General features: G+C 45.4%; 1 protein-coding gene across 2 annotated transcripts in view; it reads left to right on the top strand.

The window, feature by feature from the left end:
• Positions 1 to 25,823, top strand: part of LOC137368873 (UDP-glucuronosyltransferase 3A1-like) — a 126,959-nt gene that overhangs the window by 76,624 nt on the left and 24,512 nt on the right. For both annotated transcript variants that reach the window (XM_068029097.1, XM_068029098.1), the window contains exons 5-6: positions 21,883 to 22,417; positions 22,834 to 23,065. In XM_068029097.1, the coding sequence (XP_067885198.1) occupies positions 21,883 to 22,417; positions 22,834 to 23,065 (767 nt within the window). The remainder of the gene's footprint in view (positions 1 to 21,882; positions 22,418 to 22,833; positions 23,066 to 25,823) is intronic.

The raw sequence follows: 25,823 nt of genomic DNA, 5'->3' as shown, positions 1-25,823 counted from the left end.
ATCTACAGGAGCTACTGTTCCCTATATTATATACAGGAGCTACTGTTCCCTACATTAGATACTGGAGCTACTGTTCCCTATATTATATACAGGAGCTAATATTCCCTATATTATATACAGGAGCTACTGTTCCCTATATTATATACAGGAGCTAATATTCCCTATATTATATACAGGAGCTACTGTTCCCTATATTATCTACAGGAGCTACTGTTCCCTACATTAGATACAGGAGCTACTGTTCCCTATATTATATACAGGAGCTAATGTTCCCTATATTATATACAGGAGCTAATATTCCCTATATTATATACAGGAGATACTGTTCCCTATATTATATACAGGAGCTACTGTTCCCTATATTATATACAACAGCTAATATTCCCTATATTATATACAGGAGCTACTGTTCCCTATATTATATACAGGAGATACTGTTCCCTATATTATATAAAGGAGCTAATATTCCCTGTATTATATACAGGAGCTACTGTTCCCTATACTATATACAGGAGCTACTGTTCCCTATATTATATACAGGAGCTAATATTCACTATATTATATACAGGAGCTACTGATCCCTATATTATATACGGGAGCTATTGTTCCCTATATTATATACAGGAGCTACTGTTCCCTATATTAAATACAGGAGCTACTGTTCCCTATATTATATACCGGAGCTAATATTCCCTATATTATATGCAGGAGCTACTGTTCCCTATATTATATACAGGAGCCAATATTCCCGATATTATATATAGGAGCTACTGTTCCCCATATTAGATACAGGAGCTACTGTTCCCTATATTATATACAGGAGCTAATATTCCCGATATTATATACAGGAGCTACTGTTCCCTATATTATATACAGGAGCTAATATTCCCTATATTATATACAGGAGCGACTGTTCCCTATATTGTATACAGGAGCTAATGTTCCCTATATTAAATACAGGAGCTACTGTTCCCTCTATTATATACAGGAGCTAATGTTCCCTATATTATATACAGGAGCTACTGTTCCCTATATTATATACAGGAGCTAATGTTCCCTATATTATATACAGGATCTATTGTTCCCTATATTATATACAGGAGCTACTGTTCCCTATATTATATACAGGAGCTAATATTCCCTATATTGTATACAGGAGCTACTGTTCCCTATATTATATACAGGAGCTACTGTTCCCTATATTAGATACAGGAGCTACTGTTCCCTATATTATATGCAGGAGCTAATGTTCCCGATATTATATACAGGAGCTACTGTTCCCTATATTATATACAGGAGCTAATATTCCCTATATTATATACAGGAGCTACTGTTCCCTATATTATATACAGGAGCTAATATTCCCTATGTTATATACAGGAGCTACTGTTCCCTATATTATATACAGGAGCTAATATTCCCTATATTATATGCAGGAGCTACTGTTCCCTATATTATATACAGGAGCTACTGTTCCCTAGATTATATACAGTAGCTAATATTCCCTATATTATATACAGGAGCTACTGTTCCCTATATTATATACAGGAGCTAATATTCCCTCTATTATATACAGGAGCTACTGTTCCCTATATTATATACAGGAGCTACTGTTCCCTATATTATATACAGGAGCTAATATTCCCTATATTGTATACAGGAGCTACTGTTCCCTATATTATATACAGGAGCTAATATTCCCTATATTATATACAGGAGCTACTGTTCCCTATATTATATGCAGGAGCTAATGTTCCCGATATTATATACAGGAGCTAATATTCCCTATATTATATACAGGAGCTACTGTTCCCTATATTATATACTAGAGCTACTGTTCCCTATATTATATACAGGAGATACTGTTCCCTATATTATATACAGGAGCTAATGTTCCCTATATTATATACAGGAGCTACTGTTCCCTATACTATATACAGGAGCTAATGTTCCCGATATTATATACAGGAGCTAATATTCCCTATATTATATACAGGAGCTACTGTTCCCTATATTATATACAGGAGATACTGTTCCATATATTATATACAGGAGCTAATGTTCCCTATATTATATACAGGAGCTACTGTTCCCTATACTATATACAGGAGCTACTGTTCCCTTTTTTATATACAGGAGCTAATATTCCCTATATTATATACAGGAGCTACTGTTCCCTATATTATATACAGGAGCTAATATTCCCTATATTATATACAGGAGCTACTGTTCCCTATATTATATACAGGAGCTAATATTCCCTACATTATATACAGGAGCTAATATTCCCTATATCATATACAGGAGCTACTGTTCCCTATATTATATACAGGAGCTAATATTTCCTATATTATATACATGAGCTACTGTTCCCTATATTATATACAGGAGCTAATATTCCCTGTATTATATACAGGAGATACTGTTCCCAATATGATATACAGGAGCTACTGTTCCCTATATTATATACAGGAGCTATTGTTCCCTATATTATATATAGGAGCTGCTGTTCCCTATATTATATACAGGAGCTAATATTCCCTATATTATATACAGGAGCTACTGTTCCCTATATTATATACAGGAGCTAATATTCCCTATATTATATACAGGAGCTACTGTTCCCTATATTATATACAGGAGCTACTGTTCCCTATGTTACATACAGGAGCTAATATTCCCTATTTTATATACAGGAGGTGCTGTTCCCTATATTATATACAGGAGCTAATATTCCCTATTTTATATACAGGAGCTAATATTCCCTATTTTATATACAGGAGCTACTGTTCCCTATATTATATACAGGAGCTATTGTTCCCTATATTATATACAGGAGCTACTGTTCCCTCTATTATCTACAGGAGCTAATATTCCCTATTTTATATACAGGAGCTACTGTTCCCTATATTATATATAGGAGCTGCTGTTCCCTATATTATATACAGGAGCTAATATTCCCTATATTATATACAGGAGCTACTGTTCCCTATATTATATACAGGAGCTAATATTCCCTATATTATATACAGGAGCTACTGTTCCCTATATTATATACAGGAGCTACTGTTCCCTATGTTACATACAGGAGCTAATATTCCCTATTTTATATACAGGAGGTGCTGTTCCCTATATTATATACAGGAGCTAATATTCCCTATTTTATATACAGGAGCTAATATTCCCTATTTTATATACAGGAGCTACTGTTCCCTATATTATATACAGGAGCTATTGTTCCCTATATTATATACAGGAGCTACTGTTCCCTCTATTATCTACAGGAGCTAATATTCCCTATTTTATATACAGGAGCTACTGTTCCCTATATTATATACAGGAGCTACTGTTATCTATGTTATATACAGGAGCTATTGTTCCCTATATTACATACAGGAGCTACTGTTCCCTATATTATCTACAGGAGCTAATATTCCCTATTATATACAGGAGCTACTGTTCCCTATATTATATACAGGAGCTACTGTTATCTATGTTATATACAGGAGCTACTGTTCCCTATATTATATACAGGAGCTACTGTTATCTATGTTATATACAGGAGCTATTGTTCCCTATATTATATACAGGAGCTACTGTTCCGTATATTATATACAGGAGCTAATATTCCCTATTTTATGTACAGGAGCTACTGTTCCCTAGAATTGCTGCTGTTCTCAATATAATTCCAGTCTCTCCACGTAACTGAAGTCCCTCATCTCTGGTACCAATCAAGTAAATCTCTTCTGCACGCTGCACCACCGCATCCTTCCTAAAATATGGCACGCAGAATCGAACTCAATGCTGCAACGTTCAACATAACTTCCTCACTTTTGTACTCTGTTCCTCTATTAATAAAGCAGAAAAACCATGATAAATATATTGGGAAGTAAAAGGAGAGATCCAGAAAGCTATTGAAGTATTAAAGGAGGTTGATAGCCAAAATAAATTAGAATAAGGAGAGTAGCTGAGGAGGGTGTAGACGAATGTCTAAAGGAGACAAATAATCAAAAGGAAGGGATATAAAAAAGTTAATGGGACTGAAATTGTCAAAGTCCCCAGGCCCAGAATACTGAGGGAGGATGGGGAAGAGAGAGGGGTGACACTGTCTGAAGCTGGACAACAGCTAGAAAACATCACAAGATGTCAAATGGGATAGAACATAGAACAGTACAGCACAGTACAGGCCCTTCGGCCCATAATGTTGTCCCGAACCTTCAACCTACTCCAGGATCAAACCACCGACATACCCTTCAAACTACTATCATCCATGTACCTATCCAAGAGTAGCTTAAATGCCCCTAATGTATCTGCTTCTACTACCACCACTGGCAGTGCATTCCACGCACCCACCACTCTCTGTGTAAAGTACCTCTGACATCTCCCCGAAACCTTCCTCCAATCACCTTAAAATTATGGCCCCTGGTGATAGCCCTTTCCGCCCTGGGAAAAAGTCTCTGACTATCCACTCTATCTATGCCTCTCATCATCTTGTACCCCTCTGTCAAGTCACCTTTCATCTTTCTTCGTTCCAATGAGAAAAGCCCTAGCTCCCTCAATCTTTCTTCGTTAGACATGCCCTCCAGTCCAGGCAGCATCCTAGTAAATCTCCTCTGCACCCTCTCTGAAGCTTCCACATCCTTCCTATAATGAGGCGACCAGAACTGAACACAATATTCCAAGTGTGGTCGAACCAGGGCTTTATAGAGCTGCAGCATAACCTCGCGGCTCTTAAACTCAATCCCCCTGTTAATGAAAGCCAACACACCATACGCCTTCTTAACAACCCTATCAACTTGGGTGGCAACCTTGAGCGATCTATGGACATGGACCCCAAGATCCCTCTGTTCCTCCACACTACCAAGAATCCTGTCTTTAAGCCTGTATTCTGCATTCAAATTCGACCTTCCAAAATGAATCACTTCACACTTTTCCAGGTTGAACTCCATCTGCCACTTCTCAGCCCAGCTCTGCATCCTGTCAATGTCCCGTTGCAACCTACAACAGCCTTCCACACTATCCACAACTCCAGCAACCTTCGTGTCATCGGCAAACTTACTAACCCAGCCTTCCACTTCCTCATCCAAGTCATTTATAAAAATCACAAAGAGCAGAGGTCCCAGAACAGATCCTTGTGGAACACCACTGGTCACTGAGCTCCATGCTGAATACTTTCCATCTACTACCACCCTCTGACTTCTATGGGCCAGCCAATTCTGTATCCAGACAGCCAACTTGCCCTGTATCCCATGCCTCCTTACTTTCTGAATGAGTCTACCATGGGGAACCTTATCAAACGCCTTGCTAAAATCCACATACACCTCATCCACTGCTCTTCCTTCATCAACGTGTTTTGTCACATCTTCAAAGCCTGTTTCACGCTGTCCTCACAAACGTCCAGGTCCCTCTCACTAGTGAATACTGAAGCAAAGTATTCATTTGGGACCTCCCCTACCTCCTCCGACTCCAGGCACAAGTTCCCTCCACTATCACTGATCGGCCCTACCCTTACTCTGGCCATCCTCTTGTTCCTCACATAAGTGTAGAACGCCTTGGGATTTTCCTTAATCCTACCCGCCAAAACTTTTTCATGTCCCCTTCTAGCTCTCCTAAGTCCATTCTTCAGTTCCTTCCTGGCTACCTTGTAACCCTCTAGAGTCCTGTCTGATCCTTGCTTCCTCAACCTTAAGTAAGCTTCCTTCTTCCTCTTGACTAGCTGTTCCACATCTCTTGTCATCCAAGGTTCCTTCACCCTACCATCCCTTCCCTGCCTCATCGGGACGAACCTATCCAGCAGTCGCAGCAAGTGCTCCCTAAACAACCTCCACATTTCTGTTGTGTATTTCCCTGAGAACATCTGTTCACAATTTATGCTCCCCAGTTCCTGCCTAATAGCATTGTAATTCCCCATCCCTCAATTAAATATTTTCCTATCCCGTCTGCTCCTATCCCTCTCCATGACTATAGTAAAGGTCAGGGAGTTGTGATCACTATCACCGAAATGCTCTCCCACCGAGAGATCTGCCACCTGGCCTGGTTCGTTGCCAAGCACCAAATCCAACATAGCCTCCCTCTAGTCGGCCTATCTACATATTGAGTCAGGAAACCTTCCTGGATACACCTGACAAAAACTGCTCCATCCAAACTATTTGCACTAAGGAGGTTCCAATCAATATTAGGGAAGTTGAAGTCACCCATGACAACAACCCTTTTACTTCTGCACTTTTCCAAAATCTGCCTCCCAATCTGTTCCTCCATGTCTCTGTTGCTATTGGGGGGTCTATAGAAAACTCCCAATAAAGTGACTGCTCCTTTCCTGTTTCTGACTTCCACCCATACTGACTCAGTAGACAAACCCTCCTCGACGACCTCCCTTTCTGCAGCTGTGATATTATCCCTGATTAGCAATGCCACTCCCCCACCTCTTTTACCTCCCTCCCTATTCCTTTTGAAACATCTAAACCCCGGAACATCCAACATCCATTCCTGCCCCTGTGATATCCACGTCTCTGTAATGGCCACAACATCGTAGCTCCAAGTACTGATCCATGCTCTAAGTTCATCACCCTTATTCCTGATACTTCTTGCGTTAAAATAGACACACTTCAACCCATCATACTGGCTGCAACTTTGCCCTGTCAACTGTCTAACCTTCCTCACAGACTCTCTGCACTCTGTATCTGCCTGTTCAACAGCTACCCCATCCAATGATCCGTAGCTCCGGTTCCCATCCCCCTGCCAAACTAGTTTAAACCCTCCGAAGAGCTCTCGCAAACCTCCCACCCAGGATATTGGTGCCCCTCCAGTTCAGATGCAACCCATCCTTCTTGTACAGGTCCCACCTTCCCCAGAAGGTATCCCAATGATCCACATATCTGAAGCCCTCCCTCCTACACCAGCTCTGTAGCCACGTGTTCAGCTGCACTCGCTCTCTGTTTCTAGCCTCACTAGCACGTGGCACCGGTATCAATCCTGAGATTACTATTCTGCTCGTCCTGCCTTTTAGCTTCCAACCTAACTCCCTATATTCGCTTTTCAGGTCCTCATCCCTTTTCCTAGCTATGTCATTGGTATCGATGTGTACCACGACCTCTGGCTGCTCCCCCTCCCCCTTAAGAATCCTGTAGACTCGATCCGAGACATCCCTGACCCTGGCACCCGGGAGGCAACATACCATCCGGGAGTCTCGTTCGCGACCACAGAATCTCCAGTCTGTTCCTCTAACCATTGAATCTCCTATCAGTATCGCTCTGCTATTCTCCACCCTTCCCTTCTGAGCCACAGAGCCAGGCTCAGTGCCAGAGACCTGGCCGCTGTGGCTTTCTCCTGGTAGGTCGTCCCCCGCAACAGTATCCAAAACGGTATACTTATTATTGAGGGGAACGGCCACAGGGGATCCCTGCACTGTGCGCCTGTTCACTTTCCCTCCCCTGACGGTCACCCAGCTACCTTTATCCTGTAACTTCGGTGTCACTACTTCCCTATAACTGCTCTCTATCACCCCCTCAGCATCCTGAATGATCCGAAGTTCATCCAGCTCCAGCTCCCTAACGCGGTCTGTGAGGAGCTGGAGTTGGGTGCACTTCTCACAGGTGAAGTCAGCAGGAACACAAGTGGTGACCCTCACCTCCCACATCCTGCAAGAGGAGCATGCAACTGCCCTAGCTTCCATCCCCTCTGCTCTAAACTGACAACAGAGAATAAAAAAAAAGAAAAAGCAAAACCTTACCTTACCAAACCCTCCACACAAGAGTCCCTTTTTTTTTTGGTTAGAGGAGGAGGATGGGTGGGAGACACTACACGTGTAGTGTTTTGGGTTTAGCCACTGCCCGAATATATAAGTTCACTTACCCAGCAGTCCCTGTGTCCGCGTCAGCCGAATCACGAGGTAAGTACTTTATAGTGAAACTTACCTTCCCAGCTGCCCCCTGGCTCGCACTCTCACTGCTACCGCTGTTCAAAAAGAAGCTGCCGAATCGCTAGGTAAGTACTTTATAGTGAAACTTACCTTCCCAGCTGCCCCCTGGCTCGCACTCTCACTGCTACCGCTGTTCAAAAAGAAGCTGCCGAATCGCTAGGTAAGTACTTTATAGTGAAACTTACCTTCCCAGCTGCCCCCTGGCTCGCACTCTCACTGCTACCGCTGTTCAAAAAGAAGCTGCCGAATCGCTAGGTAAGTACTTTATAGTGAAACTTACCTTCCCAGCTGCCCCCTGGCTCGCACACTCACTGCTACCGCTGTTCAAAAAGAAGCTGCCGAATCGCTAGGTAAGTACTTTATAGTGAAACTTACCTTCCCAGCTGCCTCCTGGCTCGCACTCTCACTGCTACCGCTGTTCAAAAAGAAGCTGCCGAATCGCTAGGTAAGTACTTTATAGTGAAACTTACCTTCCCAGCTGCCCCCTGGCTCGCACACTCACTGCTACCGCTGTTCAAAAAGAAGCTGCCGAATCGCTAGGTAAGTACTTTATAGTGAAACTTACCTTCCCAGCTGCCCCCTGGCTCGCACACTCACTGCTACCGCTGTTCAAAAAGAAGCTGCCGAATCGCTAGGTAAGTACTTTATAGTGAAACTTACCTTCCCAGCTGCCCCCTGGCTCGCACTCTCACTGCTACCGCTGTTCAAAAAGCCTGGGTATTAAACACAGGTCATTGAATAGAAAAACAAGAATGTGAGTTTAGATCTGTGACCATTAGTTAGGACATAGCTGAAAGACTGTGTGTAGTTCTGGGCACCTCATTATAGTAATAGAGCCATTAAAGGGGGAACAGCGAAGATTCACTACAATTATATCAGGAAGAAAAGGTTGTATTTATTTCCTATAAAGCTCCCCTGTGTCCGAACTGTGAACTCACATCTTTCTCCAGTTTCACTCTTATCTCCCCTCACGCCCTCTCTGAGCTCATCTTGACCATGAGACCCGCCTCCTGCTCGTTTGATCCTATTCCCACTAAACTGCTGACCACCGAACATCCCCTCCTGGTTCCCATGTTAGCCGATATTGTTACTGGTTCTCTATTTTCCGATGTTGTCCCTCTCTCAGTTAAATCTGTCATCTTTCCACTCCAAAGTCCTTGACCATGGTGCTGCCTCTCAGATCCATTCCTATCTTTCCTGAAACTCCATATTTGAATCCCTCCCATCAGGTTTCTGTTCCTGCCACAGTACCGAAACAGCTCACAAATGACATCCTATGTGAGTGAGAAAGGTAAAATTTCCCTCTTTGTCCTTCTCAACCTGTCTGCAGCCTCCTCTGGGTGGGACTGCACTCACCTGATTCCATTCTGATCTATCTAATCATAGCCAGAGAATCACTTGCAATGGCTTCTCTTCCTGCTCCTGCATCGTTACCTCTGGTGTCCCCAAGGATCTATTGTGGTCCCCTTTTATTTCCCATCGACATGCTGCCCTTCAGCGACATCGTCCGAAATCACGGTGTTTGTCTTCACATGTATGCTGATGACACTCAGCTCGACCTCACCACCACCTCTCATTTCCTGAACTGTTATCAGACTGCTTATCAACATCCAGTACTGGATGAGGTTCCTCCGACATGGTCTTTGTTGCCCGACAAATTCAGGGAAAATGTCGAGAACAACACCAACAGCTCTTTATTGCACTCATCGACCTGACCAAAGTATTTGACTCAGTAAACCGCGAGACGCTGTGGATTGTGCTGCAACGATTTGGATGTCCAAGAAACTTCATCACAATCCTGCAATTGCTCCATGATGATATGACTGCAGCTGTCTTAAGTGGGAGATCTGAAATAGATGCCTTCAAAATCTGGACCGGGGTCAAGCAAGGCTGTGTGATAGCTTCAATACTATTTACAATCTACCTGACAGTGGCTATTCACCTCGTGAAAGATCAACTGCCCTCTGGTGTGAGTATGAAAGACTGCCTAGATGGAAAACTCTTTAACCTCAGTCACCTCTGTGCCAAAACTAAACTGCCCACCATAGACATACATGATCTACAGTTTGTGGATGACTGCAGTGTTGTTGCCCACTCTGCACCAGATTTACAAGCCACTCTCAATCTCTTCAATTCTGCATACAAGAGACTCGGCCTGTCCTAGAATGTTGCCAAAACAAAACTCATATATCAACCCAGGTCAGCCAAATATTCCACCTCCCATCTATGTTGAAGGAGAGACTCTGGAATATGTTGAGCACTTCCCATACCTTGGCAGCCACCTCTCTCAAAAGGCCACGAATGACGAGGAGATCCAACACCGGATTAGCTGCACCAGCTCAGCCTTCTACAAACTACGGCAGCAAGTGTTTGATAACAAAGACCTCTGCAAGACAACAAAAGTCCTTGTGTACAGAGCAGTTGTTGTCACCACACTCCTGTACTGCAGTGAGACCTGAACTGTGTATCAGTGACACATAAGAGCACGAGGGAAATTCCATCAGCAGTGTCTCCACCACATCCTCTGGACTCAATGGGAGGACCGGCTAACAAACATTAGTGTCCTTCTTGAAGCCAGTTCCACAGGCATTCAGGCAAAACTCCTGCAAAACCAACTTCGCTGGACTGGACACCGTGTCTGGATGGCCGAAAACCATCTCCCGACCAGATCCTGTTTTCTCAACTCTTAAATGGCCAGCGTTCCAGGGAAGGACAAAGAAAACACTTCAAAGACACTCTGAAGCGTGGCAGCATTGACATTGATGACTGGGAGGAGTTTGCTACCCATCGTTCAAAATGGCGACAACATGTCCATCAAGCTGCTTCATGCTTTGAGTCCAAACGCCTTAATGATGAGGCAGAGTGGCGGAAGAGAAGGAAAGAAAAGGAAGTAAATCCTGCACTCTGGATCCCACGACCTCGTGGGACATCCTGCCTTCATTACCTATAGACTTGACGATCCCAATGCGCTCCTGGCCGACCTCATACATTTTACTCTTCATAAACTTGAGGTCATCAAAACCTCTGCTGCTTGTGTCTTAACTCTCACCAAGTCCTGTTCCCCCATCACCTCTGTGCTCGCTGACCTAGATTGGGTCCTATTCAAGCAATGTCTTGATTTTGAAATGTTCATCCTTGTTTTTAAATCCCTCCATGGCTTCACCCCTCCATTACTCTGTAATCTCCTCCAGCCCCACAACCCTCTGAGATACCTGCACTCCTCGAATTCTGGCCTCTTGTGCATCTCCACCTAATATCTCCTTTTGTGGCTCAGTGTCATACTTTGTTTCATAATGCTCCTGTAAAGCGCCTTGGAACATTTTATTACGTTAAAGATGCTATATAATTATAAGTTGTTGTTATGGAGATGGCTTTATTGGAAATGAGCAGGGTGTGGCTGCAGGGGATCCTGATGTTGGCTTTCAAACTTCCAAAACATTTTGAGAGGGAAAATAGTGAAAGATGGTTCCTACTGATTGGTGAATCGAAAACAAGGGAGCAGTGAATGTGGATTATCAATAGAAGAATGAAGGGGAACTTGAAAGAAATGTATTCACACAAAGAGTTATTCAAACAGGCACAACCACAGAGAGGTGTTGAGGCAGAGACTGATACAGCATTTCAAAAGGAATTGGATAAAGATTTGGAAGATTAACTATAAAGGGATGCAAAGTTGGTAAACGGGATTAAAGTAATTAATCGGCATCAGCACAGGCATAAAGGGCCAAATGGCCTCCTTCTATACTGTGAATTCTTCTTTAAAAAAGTTAATTCCCAGTGTGAGTATTCAGGAGAAAAAGACTTGCATTTATATAGTGTCTTTCACCTCCATCAGACATCCCAAAGTGCTTTGCAACCAAAGAAGTCGTTTTTATGAAGTGCTGTCATGTAGGCAAAGCGACAGCCAGTTTGCGCACAGCAAGCTCCCAGAAACAGCAACATGTTAATGAACAGATTATCTGTTTCTGTGATGTTAATTTGAGGGATAACTGTTGTCCAGGACACTGGACACTCCTCTGCTCTTCTCTGAAATAGTACCCTGGGATCTTTTACATCCACCTGAAAGGGCAAACAGGGCCACAGTTTAACATCTCATCCAAAGGACAGCACTTCCAACAGTGCAGCACTCCCTCAGCGTCAGCCTAGATTCTGTGCTCAAATCCCACACAGCTATTTCAGATATCGAAAGAGGTAGATGAAGGGTCTCCTTTTATCCAGGTCCAGAAGACAATGGTCTGAATTTTACAGACCCCCCCCACTGCCCCCCCCCCCCACTCACCGACGTCGGGGGTTGTGGCAGGAGGTGGGGTCTGAAAATGCCTCTGGGAGAGAGCCGCCGCACACCCGCGCCAGGAGGGCCCGGTCCAATATTGCCGGCGGTGGCGAGGCCTCATGGTGGCCCCCCTGCTGCTAGGCAACGGGACCACCATTTAAATATTTAAGTCAATTAAAATCAATGAATGAATTAGAATTATGTTCCCACTGTCTGTCCCAGTGCGATCTTCGTGATGCTGGCCAGCACTCACACACCTTCTGATCCCTGTCCGGGGAACTAAGGTGGTTCACTGGTTGGGAGGGGGGAGGAGGTATGTTTCTCAGTGCGGGGGGTGGGGGGCAGGTGGCGGTGTGGAAACGGGGTCAAAGAAACATCATTTGATCATTTGTATAGGGGATTGTGGGAAGGGTTTGAGGTTAAAGTTTATGCTCTTTCGGAGGGGGAAGGTCAGGTGGTCAAGGTGAGTGTTTTGAGGGGGAGGGGGCAAGGAATTAATTTTATGGTTATTGGGGGGTTGGGAGAGGGGCAAAATAAATGTTTTTAATGTTTTTCATTCACTGCCTCTTTAAAAATTTAAATTGAACAGTAGGGCTCGAAGACCTTGAAAAATGGCGTCAGTGCCTGCGCAGAGACAGCTGACGCCAATGCCGGGGATGGACAGCCCACCTGCTCCACGTCATTGGGCGGGGACGGCCCACCCCGGCTAGTTAAATCAGCTGCCGTGGAGAATATCATGGTGGCTCCACAACATTGTTTTCGCCTGCCACCAATTTCAGCGGCGGATGTATAAATTTCAGCCCACTAATTGGAATAGTGGAGTTAATCCTTAGCAGATTCATCAGAATGATACCAGGGCTTAAAGTATTAATTTATGAAGACAGGTTACATAGGCTGACAAAGGTATTTTAAAGGATGAAGGGATTTGATAAGATAGATACAGAGATGCTATTTCCTCTGGTGGGGGCCAGAAGTAAACACCCAACAGGAGGAGGAGGATCCACAAATATCCCCATCCTCAATGATGGGGGAGCCCAGCACATCAGTGCGAAAGATAAGGCTGAAGCATTTACATCTATCTTCAGCCAGAAGTGCCAAGTGGATGATCCATCTCGGCCTCCTCCTGAGGTCCCAGCATCACAGATGCCAATCTTCACGTGATATCAACAAACAACTGAAGTCACTGGAGACTGCAAAGGCTCTAGGCCCTGACAAAATAGTACTGAAGACATGTGCTGCAGAACTTGCCAAACCCCTAGCCAAGCTGTTCCAGTACAGCTACAACACTGCAAGGTGGAAAATTGCCCAGATATGTCGCAAGAATCAAAAGCAGGACAAGTCCAACCCGTCCAATTACCGCCCCAACAGTCTACTCTACCTCATCAGTAAAGTGATGGAAGGTATCATCGACAGTGCTATCAATAGCACTTTCTTAGCAATAACCTGCTCAGTGACGCTCAGTTTGGTTTCTGCCAGGGCCACTCAGCTCCTGATCTGAGCCTTGATTACAGCCTTGGTTCAAACATGGACAAAAGACAAACATGGACAAAAGAGCTGAACTCAAGAGGTGAGGTGAGAGCGACTGCCCTTGACATCAAGGCAGCATTTGACCGAGGATGACATCAAGGAGCCCTAGCAAAACTGGAGCCAATGGGAATCAGGGGGAAAACTCTCCACCTGTTGGAGTCATACCTAGCGCAAAGGAAGATGGTTGTGGTTGTTGGACGTCAGTCATCTCAGTCCCAGGACATTGCTGCAGTAGTTCCTCAGGGTAGTGTCCTAGGCCCAACCATCTTCAGCTGCTTCATCAATGGCCTTCCCTCCACCATAAGGTCAGAAGTGGGGATGTTCGCTGATGATTGCACAATGTTCAGCACCACTCCTCAGATACTGAAGCAGTCCGTGTAGAAATGCAGCAAGACCTGGACAATATCCAGGTTTGGGCTGATAAGTGGCAAGTAACAGTCACGCCACACAAGTGCCAGGCAATGACCATCTCTAACAAGAGAGACTCTAATCATCTCCCCTTGATGTTCAATGGCATTACCATCGCTGAATCCCCCACTATCAATACCCTGGGGGTTACCATTGACCAGAAACTGAACTGGAGTAGCCCTATAAATACCGTGACTACAAGAGCAGGTCAGAGGCTAGGAATCCTGAGGCGAGTAACTCACCTCCTGTCTCCCCAAACCCTGTCCACCATCTACAAGGCACAAGCCAGGAGTATGATGGAATACTCTCCACTTGCCTAGATGGATGCAGCATTGGTTCAACAACACTCAAGAAGCTCGACATCATCCATGACGAAGTAACCCGCTTGACTGGCACCCCATCCACCACCTTCAACATTCACTCCCTTCACCACTGATGCACAGTGGCAGCAGTGTGTACCATCTACAAGATGCACTGCAGCAATGCACCAAGGCTCCTTAGACAGCACCTTCCAAACCCACGACCTCTACCAACTAGAAGGACAAGGACATCAAATGCATGGAAACACCACCACCTGTAAGTTCCCCTCCAAGTCACACACCATCCTGACTTGGAACTATATCGCCGTTCCTTCACTGTCGCTGGGTCAAAATCCTGGAACTCCCTTCCTAACAGCACTGTGGGTGTACCTACCCCACATGGACTGCAGCTGTTCAAGAAGGCAGCTCACCAGCACCTTCTCAAGGGCAATTAGGGATGGACAATAAATGCTGGCCTGGCCAGTGACGCCCACATCCCATGAATGAATAAAAAAGAACAGAGGGTCAATTTTACTAAACTGAGGAGTGATTTAGCGAAAGTGGGCTGGAAACAGCTACTTTAAGGTTAATCAGTGTCAGAACAGTGGGAGGCATTCAAAGGGGTGATTCAAGGGGTTCAGAGTAAACATGTTCCCACAAAGAAAAAGGGTGAGATGGCTAAATCTAGAGCCCCATGGAGGTCAAGGAGCTTACAGGGTAAGATAAGGCAGAAAAGGAAAGCTTATGTCCAACACCAAGAACTCAATACTACAGAAAGCCGAGAGGAGTATAGAAAGAGGAGGGGTGAAATCAAAAAGGAAATTAGGAAAGCAACGAGAGGGCATGAAAGAATATTGGCAAACAAAATCAAAGTGAACCCAAAGAAGTTTTATCAAGACATTAAAAGTAAGAGGATAACTAAGGAGAGAGTAGAACCCATAAAAGACCAAAAAGGTAAACTATGTGTAGCAACGGAAGATGTTGGTATTGTTCTAAATGAACCAACATGTACCCGTTAAGGTGAAGGGTAGGACTAACAGGCCCAGGGAACCCTGGATGTCAAGGGATATAGAGGATTGGATCAGGAAAAAAAAGGAGGCTTACGGCAGATCCGAAGCACTGAAAGGAGGCACTGGAGGAGAATAGAAAGTGTAGGGTAGCACTTGGAAAAGTAATGAGGAGAGCGAAGAGGGGGCATGAAAAACACTGGCGGGCAAGATGAAGGAAAATTCCAAGGCGTTTTATAAGTATCTTAAGGGTAAGAGGATAACCAGGGAAAGAGTAGGGCCCATTAGGGACCAATGTGGCAATGTGTGTGGAGCTGGAGGACATAGTTGAGGTTTTAAATGATCACTTTTCATCAGTGTTCACTATGGAGAAGAACGATGTAGGTGTAGAGATCAGGGAGGGGGATTGTGATATACTTGAACAAATTAGCATTGAAAGGGAGGAAGTATTAGCGGTTTTAGTGGGCTTAAAAGTGGATAAATCCCCAGGCCTAGATGAGATGTATCCCAGGCTGTTATGTGAGACAAGGGAGGAGATAGCAGGGGCTTTGACACAAATTTTCAGATCCTCTGTGGCCACAGGAGAGGTACCAGAGGATTGGAGAACAGAAAATGTGGTACCATTATTCAAAAAGAGTAGTAAGGATAAACCAGGTAATTACAGGCTGGTGAGTCTAACATTTTGTTGGGATTAGTTGGGAAACTATTGGAAAGAATTCTGAGGGACAGGATTAATCTCCACTTGGAGAGGCTGGGATTAATCAGGGATAGTCAGCATGGCTTTGTCAGGGGGAGATTGTGTCAAACTAACTTGACTGAATTTTTCAATGAAGTGACTAGATGTGTCGATGAGGGTAAAGCAGTTGATGTAGTATACATGAATTCCAGGAAGGCTTTTGATAAGGTCCCGCATGGGAGATTGGTTAAGAAGATAAGAGCCCATGGGATCCAGGGCAATTTGGCAAAGTGGATCCAAAATTGGCTTAGTGGCAGGAGGCAGAGGGTGATGGTCGAGGGCTGTTTTTGTGATTGGAAGCTTGTGACCAGTGGTGTACCGCAGGGATCGGTGCTGGGACCCTTGCTGTTTGTAGTGTACATTAATGATTTAGATGTGAATATAGGAGGTATGATCAGTAAGTTCGCAGATGACACGAAATTGGTGGTGTTGTAAATAGTGAAGAGGAAATCCTTAGATTACAGGATGATATCGATGGGCTGGTAAGATGGGCGGAGCAGTGGCAAATGGAATTTAAACCTGAAAAGTGTGAGGTGATGCATTTTGGGTGGACTAACAAGGCAAGGGAATATACAATGGATGGTAGGACCCTAGGAAGTACAGAGGGTTAGAGGGACCTTGGTGTACTTGTTCATAGATCACTGAAGGCAGCAGCACAGGTAGATAAGGTGGTTAGGAAGGCATATGGGATACTTGCCTTTATTAGCCGAGGCATAGAAAATAAGAGCAGGGAGGTTATGATGGAGCTGTACAAAACGCTGGTTAGGCCACAACTGGAGTATTGTGTACAGTTCTGGGCACCACACTATAGGAAAGATATGATTGCACTGGAGAGGGTGCAGAGGAGATTCACCAGGATGTTGCCTGGGCTGGAGCATTTCAGATGTGAAGAGAGACTAAAAAGGCTAGGGTTGTTTTCCTTGGAGCAGAGAAGGCTGAGGGGAGACATGATTGAGGTGTACAAGATTATGAGGGGCATTGATATGTTAGATAGGAAAAAACTTTTTCCCTTAGCGGAGGGGTCGAGAACCAGGGGGCATAGATTTAGTGTAAGGGGCAGGAGGTTTAGAGGGGATTTGAGGAAACATTTTTTCACCCAGAGGGTGGTTGGAATCTGGAACACACTGCCTGAAGAGGTGGTGGAGACAGGAACCCTAACAACATTTAAGAAGTATTTAGATGAGCACTTGAAACGCCATAGCATACAAGGCTACAGGCCAAATGCTGGAAAATGGGATTAGAATAGTTGGATGCTGTATGGCCGGCACAGACACGATGGGCTGAAGGGCCTGTTTCTGTGCTGTATAACTCTATGACTAATACTTAGCGTCTGTCTTCACAAAAGAGTGGGACGATGCAGATATTGTATTTACGGAAGAGGGGTGTGAAGTATTAAATGTGATAAACATAGGGAGAGAGGAAGTATTAATGGGATTAGCATCCTTGAAAGTTGATAAATCACCAGGGCCGGATGAAATGTACCACAGGCTGTTAAAAGAAGCAAGAGAGGAAATAGCAGAAGGTCTGACCATCATTTCCGAGTCCTCACTGAACATGGTTGTGGTGCTGGATTAGAGAACTGCTAACATTATATCTCTGTTTGAAAAGGGAGTGAACAATAGACCGAATAATTACAGGCCAGTCAGTCTAACCCCAGTAGTGGGTAAATTATTGGAATCTATTGTGGGAGACAGGATAAACTGTCACTTAGAAAGGCACAGGTTAATCAAGGATATTCAGCATGGATTTGTTGAAGGAAGATCTTGTTTGACCAACTTGATCGAATTTTTTGAAGAAAAAGGAAAATAGATGAGTGCAGTTGATGTGGTCTGCATGGAATTTAGCGAGGCTTTTAACAAGGTCCCACATGGCAGACTGGTTAAAAAAATAAAATCCCATGGGATCCAGGGAAATGCAGCATGGTGGATTTAAATTTGGCTCAGTGGCAGGAAACAAAGGGTAATTGTTGACGGGTGTTTTTGCGATTGGAGGGCTGTTTCGAATGGTGTTCCGCAGGGCTCAGTACTGGGTTCCCTGCTTTTTGTGGTATATATTAACGATCTGGATGTAAATGTAGGGGGCATGATCAAGAAGTTTACAGATGACACAAAGATTGGCCATGTGGTAGATAAGGAGATAGCTGTAGGCTGCAGGAAGATATTGATGGTCTGGTCAGATGGGCAGAAATGTGGCAAATGGAATTCAACCCAGAGAAGTGTGAGGTGATGCATCTGGAGAGGTCAAACAAGGCAAAGGAATACACAATTAATAGGAAAATACTGAGAAGTGTAGAGGAAGTAAGGGACCTTGGAGTGAATGTCCACAGATCCCTGAAGGTAGCAGGACAGGTTGATAAGGTGGTTAAGAAGGCATATGGAATCCTTTCCTTTATTAGCCGAGGTATAGAATACAAGAGCAGGGAGGTTATGCTGGAACTGTATAACTGATTGGTTCGGCCACAACTTGAGTACTGCGTGCAGTTCTGGTCACCTCAACACAGAAAGGATGTAATTGCACTAGAGAGGATACAGAGGAGATTTACGAGGATGTTGCCAGGACTGGAAAAATGCAGCTATGAGGAAAGATTGGATTGGTTGGGGTTGTTCTCCTTGGAACAGAGAAGGCTGAGGGGAGATCTGATTGAAATGTACAAAATTTTGAGGGGCCTGGATAGAGTGGAGGTGAAGGGTCTATTCACCTTAGCAGAGAGGTCAGTGACGAGGGGGCATAGATTTAAAGTGATTGGTAGAAAAATTAGAGGGGAGATGAGGAAAACCTTTTTCACCCAGAGGGTGGTGATGGTCTGGAACTCACTGCCTGAAAGGATAATTGAGGCAGAAACCCTCAACTCATTTAAAAGGAGTCTGGATATGCACCTCAAGTGCCGTAATCTGCAGGGGTATGGACCAAATGCTGGAAGCCGCACAGACACGATGGTTCAAGTGGTCTCTTTCTGTGCCTTAAACTTTCTATGATTCGATGAATCTTAAAATCAGAAATTGGGCATTTAATAATGAAGTCAGAAATTATTTCTTCACACAAAACGTAGTGGAAATCTGGAACACTCTTCCTCAAAAGGCTAGGGGTCAGTTGCATATTTCAAGATTAAGATTGACATTTTTATGTTCTGTAAGAGTATTGGGGGATCGGGAGCAAAGACAGGTGAGCAGTGTTGAGGTAAATTATTAGAATAAATTCTGAGAGTCAGGATAAACTGCCACTTGGAAAGGCACGGATTAATCAGGGATAGTCAGCATGGTTTGTTAGGGGAAGGTCATGTCTTACTAACTTAATTGAGTTTTTTTGAGGAAGTAACAAGGAGGATTGATGAGGGGAGTGCAGTGATTGTTGTCTACATGGATTTTAGTAAAGCATTTGACAAGCTCCCGCATGGCAGACTGGCCAGTAAAATGACAGCCCATGGGATGCAGGGGAATGGGGCAGGTTGGATCCAAAATTGGCTCAGTGACAGGGAACAAAGGGTAGTAGTGGACTGATGTTTTTGTGAATGGAAAGCTGTTTCCAGTGGTGTTCCACAGGGCTGAGTGTTGGGTCCCTTGCTATCTGTATATATTAATGATTTGGACTTAAATGTGGGAGGTATGATTGGGAAATCTGCTGATGACACAAAAATTGGTGGTTGATAGTGAGGAGGATGGCTGTAGACTCCAGAATGATATCAATGGTTTGATTATGTGGGCGGAAAAGTGGCAAATAGAATTCAATCCAGAGAAATGTGAGGTAACGCATTTGTGGGGCGGCACAGTGGCGCAGTGGTTAGCACTGCAGCCTCACAGCTCCAGCGACCCGGGTTCAATTCTGGGGAGATCCTGTGTGGAGTTTGCAAGTTCTCCCTGTGTCTGCGTGGGTTTCCTCCGGGTGCTCCGGTTTCCTCCCACAAGCCAAAGGCTTGCAGGTTGATAGGTAAATTGGCCATTATAAATTGTCACTAGTATAGGTAGGTGGTAGGGAAATATAGGGACAGGTGGGGATGTGGTAGGAATATGGAATTAGTGTAGGATTAGTATAAATGGGTGGTTGATGGTCGGCACAGACTCGGTGGGCCGAAGGGCCTGTTTCAGTGCTGTATCTCTAAACTAAACTAAACTAAAACACATTTGGGGAGGGCAAATAAAGCGAGGGAATACACAATAAACGGGAGGATATTAGAGGGGTAAAAGAAGTGAGAGATCTTGGAATGCATGTCCACAGGTCCCTGAAGGTGGCAAGACAGGTAGACAGAGTGGTGAAGAAGGCATATGGAATGCTTTCCTTTATTAGCCGAGGTATAGAATTCAAAAGCAGGGATGTAATGCCGGAACTGTATAAAATGCTGGTTAGGCCACAGCTGGAGTATTGTGTACAGTTCTGGTCACCACATTACAGGAAGGACATAATTGCTCTGGAGAGAGTACAGAGGAGATTTACAAGAATGTTGCCAGGGCTTGAAAGTTTCAGCTACGAGGAAAGATTGGATTGACTAGGGTTGTTTTCTTTAGAACAGAGGAGGCTGAGGGGTGACTTAATTGAGGTGTATAAACTTATGAGAGGCCGAGATAGAGTAGACAGGAAGGACCTGTTTCCCCTAGCAGAGAGGTCAGTTCCCAGGGAGCACAGATTTAAGGTGATTGGTTGACGGATTAGAGAGGACATGAGGAAAAGCCTGTTCACCCAGAGGGTGGTGGGTGTCTGGAATTCACTGCCAGGAATGGTGGTGGAGGCAGAAACCCTCAATTCTTTTAAAAGGTACCTGGACATGTACCTGAAATACTGTAACCGGCAAGGCTATGGACCAGGTGCTGGAAGGTGGGATTAGATTGGGCGGCTAGTTTTTTCAACTGGCACGGACACGATGGGCTGATCGGCCTCCATCTGTGCCGTAATTTTTCTATGGTTCTACTGCTTAGCTATGATCTCATTAAAAGGCAGAACAGGCTGAAGTGCTGATTGGCCTCTTCCTGTTCCTATGTTTCTGTAGCACAGCCCAGAATTATCTGGGAATTCATTTCAAAAAATCCTGCAGGAAAACTAGAAAAATCCCTCCAGTCTCATGTCATGCTAAGAACATGTACAAGGATAAAAATACATCAGGCAAAAATTTTGGAACAATTTTCCAGGAAATGGAAAGATTTGCATTTATATAGTGTCTTTTATGACCACAGGACATCCCAAAGCTCTCTACAGCCAATAAAGTACTTTTGAAGTGTATTCACTGTTGTAATGTAGGAAATGCAGCAGCTAATTTGCACACAGCAAGCTCCCACAAATCAGCAATGTGATGACTAGATAATCTGTTTTAGTGATGTTGATTTGAGAGATAAATATTGGCCAGGACAATGGATCTTTGACATCCACCTGAGAGGACAGATGGGGGCACAGTTTACGATCTGATCTGAAAGATGGCACCTCCAACAGTGCAGTACTCCCTCAGTACTGCACTGGAGTGTCAGCCTAGATTTTTTGTGTCCAAATTTCTGGAGTGGGGTTTGAACCCACATCCTTAAGACTCAGAGGTGAGAGTGCAACCAACTGAGCCAAGACGGAGAAGAAAGCAACAGTGGAGCTGGAAGTTATAATGAGAGAGACTGTTGGAGAGAGAAACTTTGATGGGGCTATATGTCCTCTTCTCCCCACACACCCACCACCCCCCCCCACTTCTTCCTATACCCTTGTCTTTATGCACAAACTGTAACCAATCATTTTGTTTTTTTCAGAGAAACTTTCAGTACATTTCTGGATTTTATGGGCCACTTGGCGCTGCAGTGTGAGTGGATAATGGGAGACGCTGATCTCATGAACTCTTTAAAAGGCGAGCAGTTTGACATTGCAGTGATAGACGCATTCAACCCTTGCTCGTTCCTGGTGGCAGAGAAGCTCGGTTTACATTTTGTGGCTGTTCACGGGGGGAACTTTTGGAGTTGGTACCTGGCTGGACTGCCATGCCCACTGTCCTATGTTCCTGCATCGTTCTCCCTGCTCACAGATCACATGGAATTCTGGGGGCGGCTGAAGAATTCCATGATGTTCCTGAGCTCACTTGTGGCCGAAAGGATGATTTATGCACAGTTTGATAAAGCCATCAAGACTTGTTTCCCAGCTGGTTCTGAGCCCAGTCTCTCTGAGCTTTACCTAAAGGCTGAGTTGTCAATCTATAATACGGATTTCACTTTGGAATTTCCAAGGCCACTGCCCCCTAATGTAATATATGTTGGAGGATTACTTTCAAAACCAGCAAAACCAGTCTCCCAGGTAAATGCTGATGTCAGTCACTTTGTAATTTCTCATTTCTCAGTGCATGTACTCTATCTCCAATCCCTCAGTCTCTCTCTGTCTCACTCGGTTTTAATCTCCAATCTCTCTCTCTCAATAATCAGTGTGTTAATCTCTATCTCCAATCCTTGGGTTTCAGTCGGGTCTCTCTGGTTAACTTCTGCTGGTGATCTGCCTGTTGCAATGGACTGTCTCTGTAGCTGTTGTGTCTGGGCTGTAATTGAGTCTGTTCTGATAGATGCATGTGCCTCAGGTGTTTGGGATCTCCTTGATTATAGTCATTGGTCTAGGCTATAGGTAGCATCTCTTTGGGTTACTTGGCTCATATCTACTATCTGTAGCCAGCTCTATTTGCTCTGCAGAATGTTGTAATAACCTGTACTCATTCTTATTAGGAACTGGAAGATTTCATATTGGCAGCTGGAGAGAATGGCTTTGTGGTGGTGACTCTTGGTTCCATGCTGTCCTCCGTCAATCTGCCCTTGGTGCTGAAGGAAATGAATGCTGCCTTCTCACAGCTTCCACAGGCGGTTATCTGGCGCCACTTGCACGATCATTGGCCAAGTGATGTTCATCCTGCCCCTAATGTCAAGCTGGTCGATTGGCTCCCTCAGAATGATCTACTCGGTAAGGTTTGTCCACAACTCATTCCAGTAGGTGCTTGCTTTGTTTTAGAGGCGGTTCTGGACTCTTTTGCTAAAAGCTGTTATTACAATTGTTTAGTTGAAGGATAAATCTCGGCCAGGATATTGGGAGAACCTTCTGCGTCTCTTCAGATGGTGCCAGTATGGACCATGCTTTGTTTTAATGTTTGGTCTGAGGAATGGAGCTTCTGCTGGTGCAGCACCAAAGGGTTTGTCTAGAATATGGTATGAGGTGAGACTGTCTCAGAGATCCAAGGCTGGCAGTCCTGTACTAATAGAGTCTGTGGATTCCTCCACAATGGCCTTCAGCTGTTGTCCACTGATTGTAACCGGCTTCTGTATTTAGAATCATCCTTTTTAAAGCTGATCCCGTGACCCTGAACATAGGAACATAAGAGCAGGAGAAGGCCATTCAGCCCATCAAGCCTGCCCAACCATTCAATACAATCATGGCTGATCATCCACTTCAATGCCTTTTTCCCACATTATCCCCATATCCCTTTATATCATTTATATTTAGAAATCTGTTGATCTCTGCTTTAAACATACTCACTGACTGAGCCTCCACAGCTCTCTGGTAGAGGTTGGTAGCGAACTGGTTGCAAGTTGGAAAGGATATTCTTGTCCCTTCCCTACTTCATAGAATCATAGAAATTTATAGCACAGAAGAAGGCCTGCTGATGAGCCATCCAGCCTAATCCCACTTTCCAGCTCTTGGTCTGTAGCCCTCTAGGTTACAGCATTTCAAGTGCATATCCAGATACTTTTAAAATGTTTTGAGGGTTTCTGCCTCTGCCACCCTTTCAGGCAGTGATTTCCAGATCCCCAGCACCCTCTGTCTGAAAAATTATCCTCTTGAATCCCATGTAAACATCCCACCTCTTTCCCAAAGCTATGCCGTCTGGTTGTGGACCCCTCAACTAAGGGGAATAGGGCCTTCCTATTCACTCTATCTAGACCCCTCATAATCTTATACACTTCAATTAGGTCTCCCCTCAGCCTCCTCTGTTCAAAGAAAACAACCCTAGCCTTCCCAATCTTTCCTCATAATGAAAATTCTCCAGTCCGGGCAACATCTTGTAAATCTGCTCTGTACTCTCTCTATTGTCACCATACCCTGGTCACTGTCACTAAAGAAGCTGCCTCTGGATGGCTGTATCTGAGCTGGTGCTGGGGTAGCTGAGGGAATTGCCTTCTGTGAAGTACTTGGCTGGTCTGAAGCTGTGGCCTGGTGAAATTGCCCCATCCTTCACCTGAAGAAAAGTGAGAAGGTGGAACGATGGTTGAATCACAAGCAGAATTAGTTGTCTCAGAATGTGGCACACATTGTGTGTTTGGTGCATATATTGGAGGCAGTGGGTATGTGGGTGAATGGATAGGGAATAAAGCGGAATATTAAAAAGATACAAGGCCTTAAAGGCCTGCTCGGGTCCGCAAATGAAACCTAACCCATGCCCGATAGAACCACATCCGACCCGAGCTCAACCTGGCCCGAGTCCGATAGAACCGCATCCGACCCGAGCCCAACCTGGCCCGAGTCCGATAGAACCACATCCAACCCGAGCCCAACCTGGCCCGAGTCCGATAGAACCACATCCAACCCGAGCTCAACCTGGCCCGAGTCCGATAGAACCGCATCCGACCCGAGCCCAACCTGGCCCGAGTCCGATAGAACCACATCCGACCCGAGCCCAACCTGGCCCGAGTCCGATAGAACCACATCCGACCTGAGCCCAACTTGGCCCGAGTCCGATAGAGCCGCATCCGACCCGAGCTCAACCTGGCCCGAGTCCGATAGAACCACTTCCGACCTGAGCCCAACCTGGCCCGAGTCCGATAGAGCCGCATCCGACCCGAGCTCAACCTGGCCCGAGTCCGATAGAACCACATCCATCCCGAGCCCAACCTGGCCCGAGTCCGATAGAACCACATCCGACCCGAGCTCAACCTGGCCCGAGTCCGATAGAACCACATCCGACCCGAGCCCAACCTGGCCCGAGTCCGATAGAACCACATCTGACCCGAGCCCAACCTGGCCCGAGTCCGATAGAACCACATCCAACCCGAGCCCAACCTGGCCCGAGTCCGATAGAACCGCATCCGACCCGAGCCCAAGCTGGCCCGAGTCCGATAGAACCGCATCCGACCCGAGCCCAACCTGGCCCGAGTCCGATAGAACCGCATCCGACCCGAGCCCAACCTGGCCCGAGTCCGATAGAACCGCATCCGACCCGAGCCCAACCTGGCCCGAGTTAGATAGAACCGCATCCGACCCGAGCCCAACCTGGCCCGAGTCCGATAGAACCACATCCGACCTGAGCCCAACTTGGCCCGAGTCCGATAGAGCCGCATCCGACCCGAGCTCAACCTGGCCCGAGTCCGATAGAACCACTTCCGACCTGAGCCCAACCTGGCCCGAGTCCGATAGAGCCGCATCCGACCCGAGCTCAACCTGGCCCGAGTCCGATAGAACCACATCCAACCCGAGCCCAACCTGGCCCGAGTCCGATAGAACCACATCCGACCCGAGCCAACCTGGCCCAAGTCCGATAGAACCACATCCGACCCGAGCCCAACCTGGCCCGAGTCCGATAGAACCACATCCGACCTGAGCCCAACCTGGCCCGAGTCCGATAGAACCACATCCGACCCGAGCCCAACCTGGCCCGAGTCCGATAGAACCACATCCGACCCGAGCCAACCTGGCCCGAGTCCGATAGAACCACATCCGACCCGAGCCC

This window comes from Heterodontus francisci, chromosome 4, assembly GCF_036365525.1.
Source record: "Heterodontus francisci isolate sHetFra1 chromosome 4, sHetFra1.hap1, whole genome shotgun sequence".
In the NCBI taxonomy this organism is placed as follows: domain Eukaryota; kingdom Metazoa; phylum Chordata; class Chondrichthyes; order Heterodontiformes; family Heterodontidae; genus Heterodontus; species Heterodontus francisci.
This window is presented reverse-complemented; position numbering and strand designations above follow the sequence as displayed.